This window comes from Heteronotia binoei, chromosome 21 (assembly GCF_032191835.1).
Source record: "Heteronotia binoei isolate CCM8104 ecotype False Entrance Well chromosome 21, APGP_CSIRO_Hbin_v1, whole genome shotgun sequence".
NCBI lineage: Eukaryota > Metazoa > Chordata > Lepidosauria > Squamata > Gekkonidae > Heteronotia > Heteronotia binoei.
The window spans coordinates 160,486,070-160,504,097 of NC_083243.1; the positions used below are offsets into that span (position 1 = coordinate 160,486,070).

Sequence of the window (18,028 nt, forward strand, 5' to 3'; positions counted from 1 at the left end):
AGGCACATGGTGGCAAGGGCAAGCGGTGGGTGGGTGGGGAAGGGACATTGACGGAGCAGGACACCTGCCATCTACCTCTGTGGCCAGGTGGTGCCCTAGAGAGAGGCGATGACTGCGAGGTTATATGATAGCCATCAAGTATTTAGAGGGCTGTCATATACAGGATGGAGCAGAGTTGTTTTCTGTTGCCCCAGAAGGGCAGACCAGAACCAATGGATTGAAATTAATCACAAGAATTTTTGGATAAACATTAGGAAGAACTTCCTGACATAGTTGGAGTAGTTCCTCAGTGGAACAGGTTTCCTCATGAGGTGGTGGGCTCTCCAGAGTATTTCAGAAGTGGTTAGATAACCATTTGACAGCAACTCTGATAGTGTGAGCTTAGGCAAATCATGAGAGGGAGGACAGGAAGGGATGAAATAATGCTTGACTCTCATGCTCAGGGTAATGCCAACTGCCACTTTAGAGTCAGGAAGGGATTTTCCTTCAGGCCGGATTGGCCAGGGATCCTGGAGGTTTTTTGCCTTCCTCTGGGCATAGAGCAGGGGCCACTGAGGGAGGGGAGGGGAGGTAGTTAATTTCCTCTGTTGTGCAAGGGTTGAACGAGATGACTTCTGAGGTCCCTTTCAGATCTATGTTTCTACCACAGGATTTTTTTTTAATTAGAAAAATCAGAACATGGCTTCCTCCATTTTAGTCCTTTCACTGAAGCTACAACTGGCACATCTTTGTACAAGAATGAGATAAATAAAAAGCAGAACTGAAGTACCAATTAATCTATGCAATGCACTTCTACGCAAATCACAGTCCATCTTTTAGTTTTACATTGGGTTTCTGGTATTTTTACCAGCAGAATGGCACAGGCTTCGTATTACCAAGCACTTTTCAAAATCCAGTTAAAATAAATCCCCTGTCCTTAGACTAGCTGACTTCTCTCCTACATTTCAGAAGTAAAGTACATGGTTAATGACAGGAGGTAAATTTATCCAGTATCCAGTGGAATTTGTTCATTAATGTTTACTTTTCAGAGAGCAACCTACAACAAAAGCTAAACCATTGTGGCTTTTCTGAAGCCTATATTCCATTTGCCAACAGAAGTAGCAAAAGGGGGAAAACACTGCAATGCAAAAAGGTTGGTTCCTATGTAGATGAGCTTTCTATTCTCCCACTGCCAGTTATCCCTCCTGCCCCATTACTAACTGCTTGCAAAGTCCCCCCTCCTTGCAGTATAAAAGTATAGAACTGGTTGCATGGAATGCAAGCTACTTTCTAAAATACCTGTCCTAATGTACTAGCTAACCAGTACTCTGAATGCACACGATCTATTTGCCAAGTCAGCAGCTACAGTTCGATGCCATGAATACAAGGAGTTCACTGTTGTGCCTTAATCAAAAGCCTGCTTCCATCAGGTAAATGAAATAGTCACTAAAGACAACTTCATTTTACCCTGGTGAGGAATTTTACCTACCTGGCCAAAATTCCATACCGGTTCCCTCAGAGCAAGTGACCAATTTCCCACTAGTTGCTATATAGTCACATTTTGACTCACGGCTCCCTCCAATTTCCCCCGTGGTGACTTGGTCTTGGTTTGTTGTTGTTGTTTTGAAATCTGGAAGCTGTGAGGGAAATTGGAAGGAGCTGCAAGTCAAAATGTGGCCATGCAGCAAGTATGGGGGAATCCGTCACTTGCTCCATGGAAAACAGAAGCTTGGGAGCAGAGCAGCTGCTAGTGAGGAATCGGTATCAGTTTATCATACATTAATATTATCCCTTCCCAGCCTTCTTCCTCACCCAATAAAATCAAAATCTTTAAACAGCAAATAGATAACTAAAAACCTCTCTAAACACTTTTAACGGTTTTTCTACATAGAAGAATTTTCACAGAAAATTCTCATGCTTGGTTCCTTACTTCATTCAGAGCACCAAGACTATGCTGGTAATTCAGCTTCCAAAAAGGGATTCCTTGACACTCTACTATACTTCAAGAAAGGCCTTTTGTCTTTTTTTTTTTTTTACCAAGCAGCTATAAATATCTAAAATATTTTCTGTTCACAGCAGGATTTCCAGATGAAATCAGATTTAAAACCTAGTTCTATTGTTATTTTTCCTATATGGATTGGCAAGTTTAGGTCATCCTCTGACCATCAATACAGCACAAATTATATTCTCACCCACCCCCACTCACAAAGAAAGTCATACAACACCCCTGGGAAATTTACAGGAAAAAGGGTGAGGTATCAGAGCTTGGACCTCTGAAGGAAACTTTAAGTGCCATGAGAGTATAGCTTCTACTTTTATGTATAATTTTACATACATTTGTACCTTACTTCTTACAAGGCTTCCAACAGGAAAACGTATTTAAAGAAACATGATAAATACAGAAGCAGCATGATGAACACCAGGCCAAAACACTAACAGCCATATGAGATTTGCATCCTTTCTTGAAAGGCACAAGAACAGAACAGCTATGTAGTTAATTGTATCAGCGGGATGTCATTCCACAACCCTGACACAATTGCTGTGAAGATTCTGATCTTTTCCATGGATGTCCTTGCCTCATATGATGTGGTCATGCAAAGTGCAAACAGGAGTTGGGCTCTTAAACAAAAACTGCTGCCAATTATATTCAAGAACTGGCATTTTTCACATTTTCTGTTGACTCTTTCTAAGACAGAAAAGAACATATTTTCCATGAATATTTATATTTGGGGTGGTTTTATTGGAGCTCCTGATTAATCTCATGCCCTCACATACTCTGGCAAACAGATAACAAGGGTGTGGTAACAGCTTTGAATGGCTATTTGACTAATGCCCAAGAAGAACACAATCACATGAAGACATTGCAAATGTAAAAAGTTTGCATTAAATAGGTATAATATGGAAGTCACATACATTTTCCACACCCTCGACTTATCTGACAATGGAGCCATATGATAAAGATGGAGTGGAATGGAAGTACATTTCATACATACAAATGAGCTCACACAAAAATCCCAAGATGTTACACAAGGGAAGTCCCTGTTGCTCATTTATATCCATGTGCTTAACAGCTTCAATAAATTCCCAGTCACGTTTTGTAACAATTTCTGATCTGTGCATACAAATCATAAAAAAAGATAATTAACAAACTTTTTCCTTCCCTTTATTTCCTTCCTGACCTTTTTTCATGAGTAGACAAATCAGCAGCAAGTGGCATATTTCACAGAGGAACAAGAGATGTCTTCTTTGAGGTGAACTTCACATTATGGTTATGACTTGCTAGTTTATACTGAAACTATTAAAGTAATGTTTCATGTACATTATCTGCCCTTACGTGCTCCCCAAAGGGAAGGTGAAGAAAAGGACAAAATATGTTCCATTTTTGCAGTCTAGTCTTTTGCCGTTATAGTTAACAAAGCACATTCAATAAGCCTACAAGGGTGTAGTCACTAATTGACACAGCAGAAGAGCCCTTTAGCAGAACCAGTGGCTTCAGGCTGAAGAAAGTTATGACACTTGCACAAGGAAATTCCAGCCTATCATCTAAAATGGTAACAAAAAGAAAGGGAATACTCTAAGGTACTCTCTAAACCAAATGATGAATTTTCAACTATAGTTCCTCTACACCTAGTGCCCATTGCTCAGATATGTACAAAACACAGCATCTTCTTCTGGAGACCTTTTTCTTGTCATATCAGATGACTTCTATTAGTCTTTTACAATCGCCTAGGTTTAAATATATAGCTCTCCCTAAACTTAGGGATGCAAAGAATGCCCCTCTGCAGACACTATTAAAAACACAAAGCCTTAGTCAATGCCCATTTAACTGTAATGACCCCAGGTGATGGTAGCAACAGCAGCAGGCCAAGGGAAGGTGATTGGAGGCTAAGATTTTTGGTCTCAGACTAACCAGCTTCTTGGCTTCAAAGGCATCTCTCTCATCTCGCAGCTTCTTGTTCATCTCTCTGCTCCAAAGAAAAGAACACAAGATAAATTGCAAGAGTTATTTTACTCATGCTCATCCCTTCTTCACAATCCAGGCTATGACAGAGCAAATTAATCACTCTGGGGGTGTCCAAAGAGAGGCAAGAACAATTTGTAACTGCAAAGTCTCAGTTCATTCATAACCTAGAAGCCAGGATCACCTGTAGCAGACAGTTTCCAGCACGAAGGCATGGGAGTCAGGCCATATTCAGACATTCAAGCAAAAGGCTTTGCTTGGGTTGTTGAGCTTAGCCTGACTCATGCAGACACTGCTCCTTGGAGGCAACTGCCATGGACAGAAAGTGGCAACTGAGTGTTCTGGGTTCTGGCATCAAGCACACCAGGATAATGGAGAAATTGAAGTAAAGGGGATTTCCTCTTCAAGCCCTCATGAGCTTGGCTTGAAGTAATCAACTCAATTACCCATGAAAGTGCTGCAGCCCTAAATGCAACTCAAGCCTCCAGGAAAAGGAAGTCCTTTCACAGGCTTCTCCTTACCTGAGCAACTCTAGTTGTCGCAGGAGGCTTTGCTTCTCTTTCTGCATGTTCTTAGAGACTCGAATGACATCCCTGGGTTAAGGACAAGGAAAAAGGAGTTAAAAGTCAGGACCACAATGTATTGTAAGTTTTGTCCTTTACATGGATAATCTGTCCAAACCACAAAGCTGCTGGTAGCAATAGTGTGTGGAGGCTTGCCTAAATAAATGCACACTAGAGTTGAGAGCTAATTTGCTAGAGCTGTAGTCCTAGTTCTCACTGATCTGGTACATGTGAACCACTGATAGAGAGCCTTGTGGAACTCTCCTGTCCAGTGAATTTGAGGCATAAACTTTTGTGATCCAGTCACACCCTGTTCACCAGCTTTTTTCTGCTGTCATGTCTATCTTATGGAATGGCCTACTGAAAGACATTAGGAAAACATCATCTTCACAAGGTTTGAAAAAGATAAGGTATTTGGTGATGTTTTAGGGTACAGTGTTAATGACATGAGTCATTTAGTTTTATTGAAAAGATTTCTGCCTTACTTTCCCATTCAAATATCCATGACTACCAGTCATAAAAATACAATATCACATTTCAGAAACTTTTAACTAACTTCAGCAGCCACATAATATAAAAATAAAACATAAAAAATCCTCAACAGTATTGGAGCTATTGCTACAACATAACCTATTGGCAACTCCCCAATCACGGCAGCAGTATGCAACCACCAGTGTAATCTGACACAAAAGCACTAACCAAACCTAACTGAAATGCAGTTAGCTTTTCCAGGCATCAGAATGATAGAAAAACATTGCACCTGATGAGCCTCCTGGGGAAGGCTGTTCCTCGATCACAGTGCCATCACAGAGAAAACTCTTTCCTGGGTGACCACCATTCAGCAAATGGTCATCAATAAAGATATTAAAGCATGGGTGGGAATAGATGGAAGCATATGACCTTTCAGTTGTATTTGCAGACTGTTGAATTTACCTCAATGTATTATGACTAAGAGGTTTGTAATTTATTTGATGCGATGTAGATAAAGTTTTGCAAGTCACCTCAGGTCCTTCAGGAGAAAGGTGGGATAGAAACACTTTAAATAAATACTCACTGTAAGCAACAAATGCAACTGAATATTTCGGTGAAATTTAAAGTTATTGCTTTATTTTTATAGTTAACCACTGTTACTGTGATTAATCACTGCTCCTATGTATTTACTTGTACATAGCAATTGGTTCAAAAATTACTGTTTATTGTTTATTTAATGTTTGTTATTATTTAAAAGTAAAATAAAAAATACACAACACTTAAGTGAAACACATGCATCTGATGAAATAGGTTCTAGCTCCCAAAAGCTTATAGCGAAATACAATTGCTAGCCTTTAAGACACTACAAGGCCCTGTTCACACAGCGTGTTGAGTCCGTGTTAAACTGAACCGGTTCTGTTCCGAATATCTTTGTTCCGGATATTATTGATCAGACTGCCATACTGCAATTCGAATCACTCAGTGGTGAAACCGTCATCTGCCGTCCACATGATGGCACCATGCAGTTCTTTTTTTCTCCACTATTATGCACATGTTTGTATTATGCACATGCGCATTGGTTAAAACATTATGTGGTAATCTGCAGTCGTCGTTATGCGGTTATGCACATATCGCAAAGCAGTTAAAAAAAATAGCGACTGTAAACCGGATGTCTGAGGCTCCTTTTGCTCCGGGACAGCCTTCAGACATCCGGAAGCTGGTCAAGAACTATCCAGATGGGGAAACTATGAGGTGAAACCAGATAACTCAAAAAACACCACAAAGGAGCAGGTAACAAAATACTCCTGTTCCGAGAAGGATTGGGGAGGGCTACGAGTTAATACCGGGAGCCAGATATTGCTGTCTGATCAGCCACTTTTAATCCGGTATGAAACAGCACCAACAACTGATTATACTGTTTGTCTGAACAGCCCCCAAGACTCCACTTTGGTTACTTCTCTAGAACTGATAGTAAAACATCTTGCTGTCTCTGCCTCACCTGTTCTCTTGAGGATGAATGGTACTGCTGCATCCTAATCAGCACACACATAACCTCTGACTTCTCATTGCAGCACACTATGTTCCCCAAGAAATCTGGTCTTGGGGTGAGGGGGGGGGCATGTGGAATCTGAAGGGGGAAGGGAAAAGTTCAAGGAAATCTAGTGAAAGCAGAGGCAGGATCCTAATACTGCAATGCAATCCTAACCAGAATTATATCCTTTTAAGTCCACTGAATGAAGTGGGTTTAGAAGGGTATAACTCGCTTAGGACAGCACCATTGTCCTCTGCACTGGGAACCAGAATATTAGGCTTCTGTACAGTTTCCAGTAGTACTAAAGTAATAGTAACTAAAAAAACTGAATTGTGGAACAAACTACACATACCCTCTTCTCCACTTCCAATTGTCTCCTTTCTCACTTAAAAGAGAATGTGCAACTCAGCCAGAATAAACAGACTCTGCATTCTATATCTTGAATTTAAATACCCACAGCAGATCTTAAATGGCATTTAAAAAGTTCAGTGACATTAAAAGTGACTTTGCATTGGTGTGGAATGAACTATGAAAGATCTCCTCCACTGCCTTTAGGACCATTATCTATATGTAGATATTAAGTCCAAATGCTTAACCTCATTATGAACAATGCTATTTTGGCTATTAAACAGAAATTTAATGTCTCACAAAGCAGAAGATGTGAGTAACGGAGATGACTGTCCTGTTTGCAGTGGCAACTTTCAAATGGTGTAATGCAACTGATTGCTATAGAGATAGGTATTAATGTTTATTGTAATGATTTGTCAAGAGACTGTTATGACCTCTGAGTTTAGACAACAGAAGCCCTTAATTTAAAACACACACACTTTATATTTCTGCAATGCATGGTGCCTATGCCAGTTAACGATTACAATCTTCTGCTGATAATAGATGGAAAAGGATATCATCTTATATACACTCCTCCCTCTGAAGGACTAGTTTGGTACCTAAAGAAAGGTGATGACATGCAACCTTCTTTCTACATCTCACAGGGTTACTCAAATAGGTCCTACAGTCACATGGAATGTGTGACATCAAACACTGACCAGAGGTTTGTTGGGAAAAGCGATTCTAAAGGCACATTGTGAAAGGGTCTAGTTTCTGGCAGCTCCCTTCCCTCTTTAAATCCATCAATGCCAAAGACTAATTTCCAGAAAAGAACAGAAAACAAACCAACTTCCTACCTTACCCTGGCCTTTCCTTACCTGGTTATCCTAACTAAGCACCTAGTAAAAACCATTTTAATCCCATAATCCTTTGTGTGGTAGCTGTCTTGTCCTGGCAATTACAGGTCACCCAACACAATTGACATTTCACATGTATGTTACATTGAATTTGCAATTGATGGGAAAGATATGACGCTTCCTTGTTCAGACACAGTGTTTCATTCATACCATCACAGTATTGTTCCTAGAGAAATGTCATGCCAAAAGAGTACATCAACCATGCTTTGTTCAGTAGTGTGTCTATATCTGTGAGTATCTGTAGGAGGGGTGAGGGTAGGTGTGTGGGTGTTTGGACAACACAAGGTTGGGTACCCCGCCTTCTTTGCGTGGAGCACTGGTTCATTTTACTTATTCTTCTTCTCTGATCTGTTCCTTGGATAGGTAAATATAGTCCCATAGAATAAGTTCCCTTCTTTGTCTCTATAAAGCTACCACTTTTATTTTCTGAACATGTATGTGTTTAAAGAGTGCTCTTCAATTAATGTTTAATTTTATTTCTTTTTCTTTAATAAAAACCATTTCATTAATCACAGCCTGGTTCATTTGAAAGTTCCCAGTATACATAGGCAGATATTCTGCTTGATTACCCCATCTCATATTGTTTGGGTTTCCTGGCCCAAAATACTTCCCCAACATACTCAGGAGACCCTCACAACCACTTTGGGTAACAGGAAATGAAATATGCTGGTGTACTATCTCAACACCACATAGGGTGTTTGTGGCAGAGGAAAACACAGAAAGTGTGTTTCCAAATGCTTTAACTCAGAACTCCTGTGAATGAGAAAACATTTCAGCTTGTAGATGGTATCAATCTGCAGCAGCAACAAAGCATTACTAAAAACCTATACATTTCTGTGTCACAGACAAATGCCTGACTGATTCACTGGAGGATATCAGTTCAACACTGTTGAAGTAATTGGCAGCTGTCATCACATACTCTGGAACTTCACCCTGACACACCTGTCCTTCTGCTGTTGCTCTAGCTGGGCTTCTTTCTGCAGTTGTTCCAGGTGGCCTCGGGCTATTTCCAGCTCCCATTTGCTTCTCTCTAGTTGTTCCACAAGATTTTCATTTAGATGCTGCAGTCTCTCATTTTGTACCCGCATCTCCAGCTGTTCAGAATTGATAGAGTGTAACTGATGTTCTAACTTTAAAAAGAAGAAAGACCTTAAATGAATAAATTGTGAAAATCTGCACAAAACATCTCATCAGGTGCCACTGTCTGAACGTTAAACTGCCTTGAACTGTAGGAGAAGGAAAAAAAATATTTAAAACAGCAATAGATAAATAAAAGCTGTACACCACAGGACAAAAGAGTGAGTACGCCAATGAACCCACTGCAATACATTTAACTACAGTGAACAACGTAATAATGTTACCAATAGCTACTGGCAGTCCAGTAAGCAATACAGCAGATCTATGACATGTAATCACAGGCCAGCAAAAATGCCAGGTCAGCCCAAGAGGAGGAAGAGCAAAGATGCAGCAAGAGCGCCACTGATTTCTAAACCCAGACTCTTTATGTTTCACTGGGCATTAAAAACATTTAGACAGCCAGCTTGCCTGGATCCCATGTAATCTCATTCCCCCACCACCACCCAGTACATAGCTCTTTGTGATGCCTTTCATGGCTGATGGATATCTGTAAGCAGGGATCATTTCATAGAAAAAGAGGTGCCAGAGCTCAATAGCACAACTCATTTGTGTATGCCATGCACTCTTGACATCACTGAAAGGCGTACTAAAGTATATCGGCTCAGTCTATACTTTAAAATGCTTTTTTAATTACAATTGTCATAATAAAACCTCACTCCCATCATACGTTTTAAATTACTTTTTCCTAAATGGCTACAGTGGCATGATGAAGATTTCCATCTGTCTGCTTTATATGTTTTGGTTATTTTCCCTTTATTTTTTTTTGTGGGGGAAAATATTGGAAAGTTTGTCATATCTTAGAATCCAGCAAAATTCTCACAGGGGGGTTTGAACAATGGAGCCTAGAAGCAAGTATGGGGGGGGAGGGTAAGAAAGAAAGAGCACAATAAAATTTACAGGTTCCGGGTTCTTGCCCAAAATGAGGTCTGTCTGTAAGAAAAAAAATTCAATTACCATTGTGTTTGAGAATGATTTTAGTTTGCTAATGAAATGCTGACTGAAAAGCTTGAGCTCTGCTATTTGTGCAGATGGTACCTGCCCACTCTCCCCTCTGATGGTGGAAGTTCCAGAGGCAGGAGGCAACTGAGATCAGGAAAAGGCAGGAGGTGGGAAATTTAACCCCTCCCATACACACACACCCATGCTGCAGGCCCTCTATGAATTAGGCCAGGGCCACTGGCTGTTGTTTACAGTCACCAAAAAAAGAATGTACTTGCCTTTTTCTTAAGGAACTATTTGCAATTTCAAGCAAGGGCCACCAAGAAAGGGGGACTGGGGAGATAGTTTAATTTAACCAGATCTTGGGACTCTTAAAAAGTCCTAAAAGTCACATTTCCAATGGACACAAACTTGGCTGCTCAACATATCTGTGATTGTGACACAACAGCAGTTAGAGCTTTTTTAGGCTCTGAGAGGGCGAATGTTTCTGCTCTTTTTTTCAAAGTCAGAAAGAAAACAGAATGAACACAATGTTTTAAAAACCATCATGACATCAGAATGCAATACAGATTACAATACAGAATGTATACATTTAGGGCTGGTCTCAGATTTTTGTAGACCCTGGGCAAGAGAGTATAATCAGGCCCCCTTTCTCACTTTGAGTCCCTGTTCCAAAGAAAGATGTGGGACAGATGAAGTAAATACCTCAATAAGAACCCTGAGAGGTCAGTTAGAGAAAGCTACAGTGACTCAGTTAAAATTACACAGTGAGCCTATATTAGAGCTGAGTGATGAAATTTTTAAAATGTAGCCTTAAAGGGCTATGTCTAACACTATCATTAAGTGAGTCTCACTAATCACTTCTTCAGTTCCAGCACAGTACAGATAACCAGTGCAAAGGCTGCTAATTACTGAACAGTGATTTGTTATGACAGGGAAAAGAATATGATTGCATGTTGTTTTGGTCACACTTGGATTGTAAAATTAAATCTCATGGGCCATATTAGTTCATCAAAAACTTAAAAACAGAAGCAATAGAAAAATGTCCTGTTTATTAGGACTAAGACACAGCTAGATTTTGAATTTTATTTCAAAAATTAATTTCCTCAGGTTTTTATCACAGAACTGCAATTCAAATTACTTTAGAATGTAATTTCAGGTTTTGGAACTGTAAAAAGAAGAAGGTGTCAAAAAAAGGCAGTCTTGTTTTGTGTACAAATCTCAGTGCTTCACCAAGTAGCACTGAGCCATCACAGCTCTCTGTTGGCTTTTCAGTATCCACAGGTACCTGAATTCCTGGTCGTCACCAGCATAGACTAAACATGCCAGGTCCCAAAATGGAACAATGGCCCCTGGGATTAGATAAGTGCTCTGCAACTGAAATGAAAAGTGCCAGAGTGGAATGACAGACCCTAGAAATAGAAGTATTTGGGGTGTGGAATGACAGGTGTCAGAGTGGAATGATGGCCCCAGGGAATAGCAAAGTGTTCTGAGACTGGCATGGCAAGTCCAAGGGTGGAATGACAGCCCTTGTGATTGAAATCAATGCTCTGCACCTGTAATCACAAACTTTAGAGTGGAACTAAATACCTTAAACTGATTTCAATCATAGAGTTCATCATTCCACTCCCATTCCAGTCATTCCAGTCCCAGAACACAGCCTTTCCCTTTGTTCCCAAAAGGCAATCCTGTCCTTGATTTTACTACTTCCAACAGCAAATACACCAAATCCTCCTAAAAGCTCAGGATCAAATGCTGTGAACATATGTGATGGACTGGAAAGCAGTCTGAGTGACAGCAGTAGATATTCACTGTGATTGGCTAACCACCTCCATGGTAACCAATGTAACAAGTTAAAGGAGGCAGAGAGAGAGAAATTTCCTCAGTGGAGTTCCAGTTTAGCTCCAGTGGAGATCAGACTGAGAAGTCTGAGTGAGACTGCAGACTGGGCAGTCTGAGACAGAGCTGGTGAATGATTAGAGTTCTTGTCTGCGAGAGTTTCTGTTTATGAGAAGGGGCTAACAGTGCCTCTTTCTGGGAAAACTCTGAAGGCTGTGACACAGTGTGACAAGGCAGAGTGAGTCTTAAAAACTCTTCTGAGGAGTTCTGTCAAAGCCAAAGGGCAGACTCCTGGTCATAAGAAAGATCACAAAACACATACACTGTGAGAGGAACAAAAGGTTCTTGCATCTGTGTGAAATCCCAGAAGTCAGACAGAGATCCTAGCACTGGGAGGGGACATGGCACAAGTGTATGAGGTGTAAATGTGACGGGTTCTCAAGGGTGTCAGAGTCCAGGGGTATAGCTCTTCAGACAAGAGGATACCTAGACTGATTTCGCACTTAGCTTACCCCGTGGTCACATTCCTCTTCTCTGCGCAGCGTCCATTGGATTTCCCGCTATCTGCGCCGGAGTTACAGGAAGTTTTGCAGCTTTTGCACAGCAAATGGGATTTATATTGCATATAAATGGGATTTATATCCCGCCCTGAGCCACTTGTGGGAAGGGCGGGATATAAATCCTAAATAAAATAAATAAATAAATTGCTAAAAATAAGTTTCCATTTGCTGTGCGAAAGCCGCAACACTTCCTGTAACTCCGGCGCAGATAGTGGGAAATCCGACGGACGCAGGGCAGAGAAAAGGAACGTGATCGCGGGGTAAGCTGAGTGCGAAATCGGTCCTAGTTTGCTAGGGGAAAGGGTCTGTGGTGGGAAGTTCTTACACAAGTTCAGTCAGTCATCTCTGGAGAACACTGGGCACCCAGTGATCTGAGTGGAAATGGACAGGGAAGCTGGGAAACTGCTTGCGGTGCCTTTTCCCCTCCCCCCACCAGCCTCACTTCAGTCTTTATCAGATGTCTTGCTTACTTTGCGAGGGGCACAGTAACAGCAGTAGGAAGGCAGTGAGCCAGAGGACTATGAGGGCAGCTTCGGGCACCCACCTGGGACTGAGCACAACCAAGCCATGGCAGAGGAGTTTGGTTTTTGTGCCTCCTTACCACCAGGCAGTGCAGGTCAGTCATCAGCTCTGGGCCGGGTTGAGGGAGGGAGGGAGAGAGCTATCAAAGGAGAGTGGGAGAAAGAGAAGGATGAGGGTGGGCTGGGGTAAGGAGGTGTAAGTGGGGGGTGTTAGGGGCTGGCAAGCCCATAACCAATGCCCCATAAGGAATTTAAATGCCCAACAAAAAACACTTCCTGACTACAGGCCTGTTATTGCACATAGAAGGTCCCAGGTTCAGTCCCCAGCATCACTAGTTAAAAGGATTAGGCTGAAGTGAAAGACCCACATCTGAGTCCCCAGAGAGCCACTGCCAGATGGGGTAGGCAAGACTGCCGTTGATAGACCAGTTGGGTCTGGCAGTATATGGCAGTACTTTCTGTGTACCATTAAAAGGAAGAATGATGAGGGATGACCCAAGGCCATCAACAAAGTTCATTACATACAATCTTGTTTTTTAATAAATCACTAAAAAAACCACACAAACTTCATCACAGAGGCAGAATTTGAATTCTGCTCCAATTTCAGCACTCTCGCCACTGGAACATACAAGCCTGCTTTTTCTCACCCCTCCAAAAGGGGGCTGAGACTTCCAGAAGAACCCACTCAGTAACCGTGAAATATCTGCATACGGTAATTGCCCCCTGCTTTGAGTTACTCCAGCATAACTGCTCTATAGAAAAGCTGGATTTGGGAATAAACTAGATAAACTTCAGCTTGGGGTCTCTACATAAGAAGAGAGTTGGATAAGAAGAGTAATGAAATATTTGTATCAGTTGTCAAACTTTGGATTGTGAGGCTAGGAGGGAGGAGAATGAGCTAGGTGAGGAAGCTCTGTGTAGCCTCAACGGCAAATTTGAATTTGCCCAGAGCTTTTTTCTTTGTAGGAAAAGTCCAGCAGGAATTCATTTGCACATTAGGCCCCACTCCCTGATGGCACCATTGTTTCGCACAGGGCTTTTCTGTCGAAAAAGCCCAGCAGGAGTCATTTGTATATTAGGCTACACCCCAAGTTATAAGCCAGCCAGAACTGCATTCCTGTGCGTTCCTGCCAAAAAAAGGCCCTGGGGTTACCTCTGCCCAGTGTACGAGATGGCCATGACATACAGCTTGTTGCTCAGGAAAGCTATACAATGATGTATGTTAAACATGAAAAACAGAATATAAATTGGTTCAGTGTAAACCACCGTAAGATTCCTGTGACACATATAGCAAGGAGATATTTTGAAAGAGAGTTCAAACTGCTGCAGAATCACTGGCAGTGAGCCTCTTTAAAGGCCGCAACTAAGGCCTCACCATGTCATGATCCAGCCCTGCTCTTTAGCTTTTAAGCAACTCAAGAGCAAATACTAAAATGAGAATTATCCAATCAGCACTGATAAGGCAGTGCAATTTGCATTATCTTGGCACTACATTCCCAAGAGATGATATAACTGCATGATAACAACCAGTGTCAACAAAGCAGATGGCCTTGTGTTGGTAGAGAAGGAGCCATCTGGTCAAAGATGTCATACCAATGCCCTGGAAGTTAGAGAAGGACATGGTGTCCTTTGCAAGCAGGACAGCAGACAAAGCTCAAACAAACAAAAAAGCCCCTCACCTGAATGTTTAACCCTAGAAGGCTGGTACAGTACTGTTGAACCTGATACCAATGTATGTGAGGCTTGTATGGACAAATCTCAAATGGGATGCTAAAGAGATTCTCAGTGCTGTTTAAGGTGGTCAAGCAGGCCAAAGAAATCCTCATAGGCAGTACTGTGGGGGAGAAGGGAGGTTACGGGACTTTTAAAAAAATTATTTGCCCTCCCCTGCACTGCAAGGTGGAGTTTGCCATCTCAGAGCCTACAGGGCCCCACTATAATTATTTTTTCTCTTTAGTGTTGGTGCTGACCAAAGCAAGCGAGGACTTCCTTTCATTAATTCTTATCTAGATAGCGCAATGAAATGGTGGAGAGAATAAGCTGTGAACCAGGAAGGTCGGGCCTTAGCCAGGCTGCTCATTCTCACTTTCTTTTTGCCTCCACCCCGCCAGCAACAATATGAGGATAAAAATACTAGCCAATCTTTATAACAGAGCTGCTATAAAAAGAATGTGACACTCTTCTGAAAGCTAAAATATGTATTATGAACTTACTAGAGGACAGTTCATCACACAAGGCCATCAAGTTTCTGCTATGATTAACATCAGTGAAACAGCCATTACAGGTCAAGCACCACAGACAAAGCTTTCACTTCATCTGCCATCATCTCAAACACTTAGGCCCCCAAATCCAGCTCGAGCTGTGTGCAAACAGTCACATGGAACAAGTTGCAGAATTCTACGTGCATCGAAAGATGCATCTGCCAGATCGGTGGAACTCAGATGAACATCACGGAGAATCAGTGTGGTGCAGCAGTTAGAATGGGGTTCAAATCCCACTCAGTTGTCCAACTGAACCAGTGGCTCCCACTCTTTCTCAGCCAAACCCACCTGATGGGATTGTCATCAAGACACAGCAGAAGAGGTGAGAACCACGTTTGCAGCACTGAGCTCCTAGGAGGAAGGGCCTTCACTGATGATGGAATCCAGCAACAAAGAGGGATGACAATAATATGTGGCACACATGCATTTGCAAAGCAACCCCAAATCACCTTTTTCTGCCGGTAGAGGATTTTCTCGAATTCTTGCTCTTTGCTCTGCAGCTCTTTCTGCAGCAGGTTGCTCCTGTCGTGCCTCATTGACCCCTGTAAAGGGCAAATGAATAGGTTTCTTGTCCCTCTAATGCCCGACATAAAAAAAAAATATGACCAGACAATTGAGGGAGGAAGATAACTATAAGAGTAATCAATCAAAGATGTGGCTCTTTGATTTAACAATTGAGCTAAGTGCCCAATTCAGGAGCCTTGAGAGTTGAAAGAAGGGTTTACCTGGCAGAGCAACCGTTCCCTCTCTGCTTTAATTTGTTGCTCCATTTCTTCATAGAGACACCTGATTTCTCTGTCATGGTCTGTCTCCCTCCTATAAACACAGATTAAGAGGGATGAGATGTGGAACATAGGGGATTCTTCTAAGGAGAAACCAGGGAGGGGAGAAAGTAATTTCCTGTCTCTTCCAAAGACGAAACAGCAGCTATCATCAGATGTGCATCATCACTACTCAGGACCTGCAAAAGACATGGAAGTCCTCCAGCACTAGGGGGCACCATTGAGGCTATACAGCTTACATAGCAGGTGAGTTTTCTAAAAGAAAAGTCTCCTTGCAACTAAATTGTTTATACTTCTTAAAAATTGACCTTAAAGAATATTTGCTAATCCTACTAATGAATTAGAGGAGAAAAACCGTTAAGACTTTTACTTTCCTACTTAAAAAGCACTACATAAAACTACAACGTCCCTAAAGTGATAGGTTCTACCTACTATGCACAATAATAATAATAATAATAATCATCATCATCATCATCAAAGAGCATTTATAATGCACAGTGGAGCCCTGAGTCAAGTTCAAAGTCTTGGTCTTGACCTTTAAGGCCGTTAGCAGTCAGGGACCCACATACCTTTGGGATTGCCTCTTTCAGTATGCCCCTGGAAGTGCATTACACTCAGGGAATAAGAACTTACTGGTGGTTCCCAGAGTGAGAGAGTTCCAACTGTCCTCAACTAGGGCCATGGCTTTTTCAGGTGTTCTGTCAGAGAATATCTGTGCCTTGCAGGATTTGCTGCCTTTCCATAGCGCATGTAAGGCAGAGATGTTCCGCCAGGCTTTGGTTGAGTACAGCAATGGGACAGAACACAGTCTGACATTCTCACACTCTCCCCTACCTCCTGAAATACCCCCAGGAGGCTCAGGAACTGTAACTTTTTTCTGCCATCTTGTAATGGGAACAGCTTTTTATTTGGACTTGATTTTAATGTTGGTATTAACTTAAATCATGTATTGTACATATATTGTTGCAAGCTGCCCTGAGCCCTGTTTGCAGGGAAGGGCAGCCAATAAATCAAATCTAATAAGTACATAAATAAAAACTTACACATGGATCCAAGTGGGACTGTCTAGGGTAGTGTGAGCCAGAGTGAGTGCCCTGGGCCCTATACTTTGGGGGGACACCACAAGGAACCGCTTTGAAGAGTCAAAGGGAGAGGTAAGGGGAGGCATAGTGCTTCCAGTAAGCATAATCATCTCCAAAATTTACTCCACCACAAGTGAGCCTTCACTGTTGCCCACAGGAAATAGAAGAAATTGGGGATGGCTCTCAAGTCCATCCACCTGCCTTCTTCTTCTCCCCTATCATCTTCTCCTTTTAGTCTCACATTAAGTACTGCATTAAATTAAAACGGGCCTTAGGGAAGCTTAGAGAGCCCCGTGGCGAAGAGTGATAAAGCTGCAGTACTGCATTCCTAAGCTCTGCTCACGACCTGAGTTCGATCCCAGTTGAAGCTGGGTTCAGGTAGCCAGCTCAAGGTTGACTCAGCCTTCCATCCTTCTGAGGTCAGTAAAATGAGTATCCAGCTTGCTGGGAGGAAAGTGCAGATGATTGGGAAAGGCAATGGCAAACTACCCCGTAAAAAGTCTGCCATGAAAATGTTGTGAAAGCAATGTCACCCCAGAGTCAGAAACAACTGGTGCTTGAACAGGGGACTACCTTTTACTTTTTAGGGAAGCTTCTGGAAACAAACTCTCAAAAATTAATAAAGACAGTTCGTCCCCCCTCAAAAAATTACAAACTCCTCCTCTATCTTCTTTTACTTGTAAAGTACATAATCAAACCAAGTGTACCCTGCTTGCTCTAATCACCACCAGAAAAATGTGTACCGTTTCAGAGCCTGTTCCACGGATTCCTTCTCATGGTGCACTTCTTTAATGTAAGAAGAGATGCGGAACAGGAACTCTTCAAAACTGGACAGGAGCTCTGGTTGTTCTTTCTGGAGTCGAGCCCAAAGCTCCTGAATATCACTCTGACTGGAGCACAGAGAAGAAGTAAAGCTTCAGTATTAGCATGACACTGGTGTTTAATCCTACCCTTCTTCCTATCAGGGTAGTATCCATGGCTCTCTCCCTCCCTACATTTTGCCCTAACAATGATCCTGTGAGGTATATTAAGTTGAGAAAGAGTGACTGGCCCACGATCATCTGTAATGAGCTTCATGTTCAAGTAAGAGACTTAAACTGGGTCTCCCATGTTTGGCACTTAAAACAACTATACCATTCCAGCTATACGGTCATGATC

The 18,028-nt window shown here is 41.9% G+C and overlaps 1 protein-coding gene across 2 annotated transcripts in view; it reads right to left on the reverse strand.

Annotated features, from left to right (window-relative positions):
- Positions 1–2,696: 2,696 nt before the first annotated feature.
- Positions 2,697–18,028, reverse strand: part of CRACR2B (calcium release activated channel regulator 2B) — a 45,478-nt gene continuing 30,146 nt past the window's right edge. For both annotated transcript variants that reach the window (XM_060262224.1, XM_060262225.1), the window contains exons 5-10: positions 17,614–17,760; positions 15,732–15,822; positions 15,456–15,548; positions 8,692–8,879; positions 4,462–4,533; positions 2,697–3,944 (exon numbers count right to left, since the gene is read on the reverse strand). In XM_060262224.1, the coding sequence (XP_060118207.1) occupies positions 3,791–3,944; positions 4,462–4,533; positions 8,692–8,879; positions 15,456–15,548; positions 15,732–15,822; positions 17,614–17,760 (745 nt within the window). In that variant the 3' untranslated portion in view covers positions 2,697–3,790. The remainder of the gene's footprint in view (positions 3,945–4,461; positions 4,534–8,691; positions 8,880–15,455; positions 15,549–15,731; positions 15,823–17,613; positions 17,761–18,028) is intronic.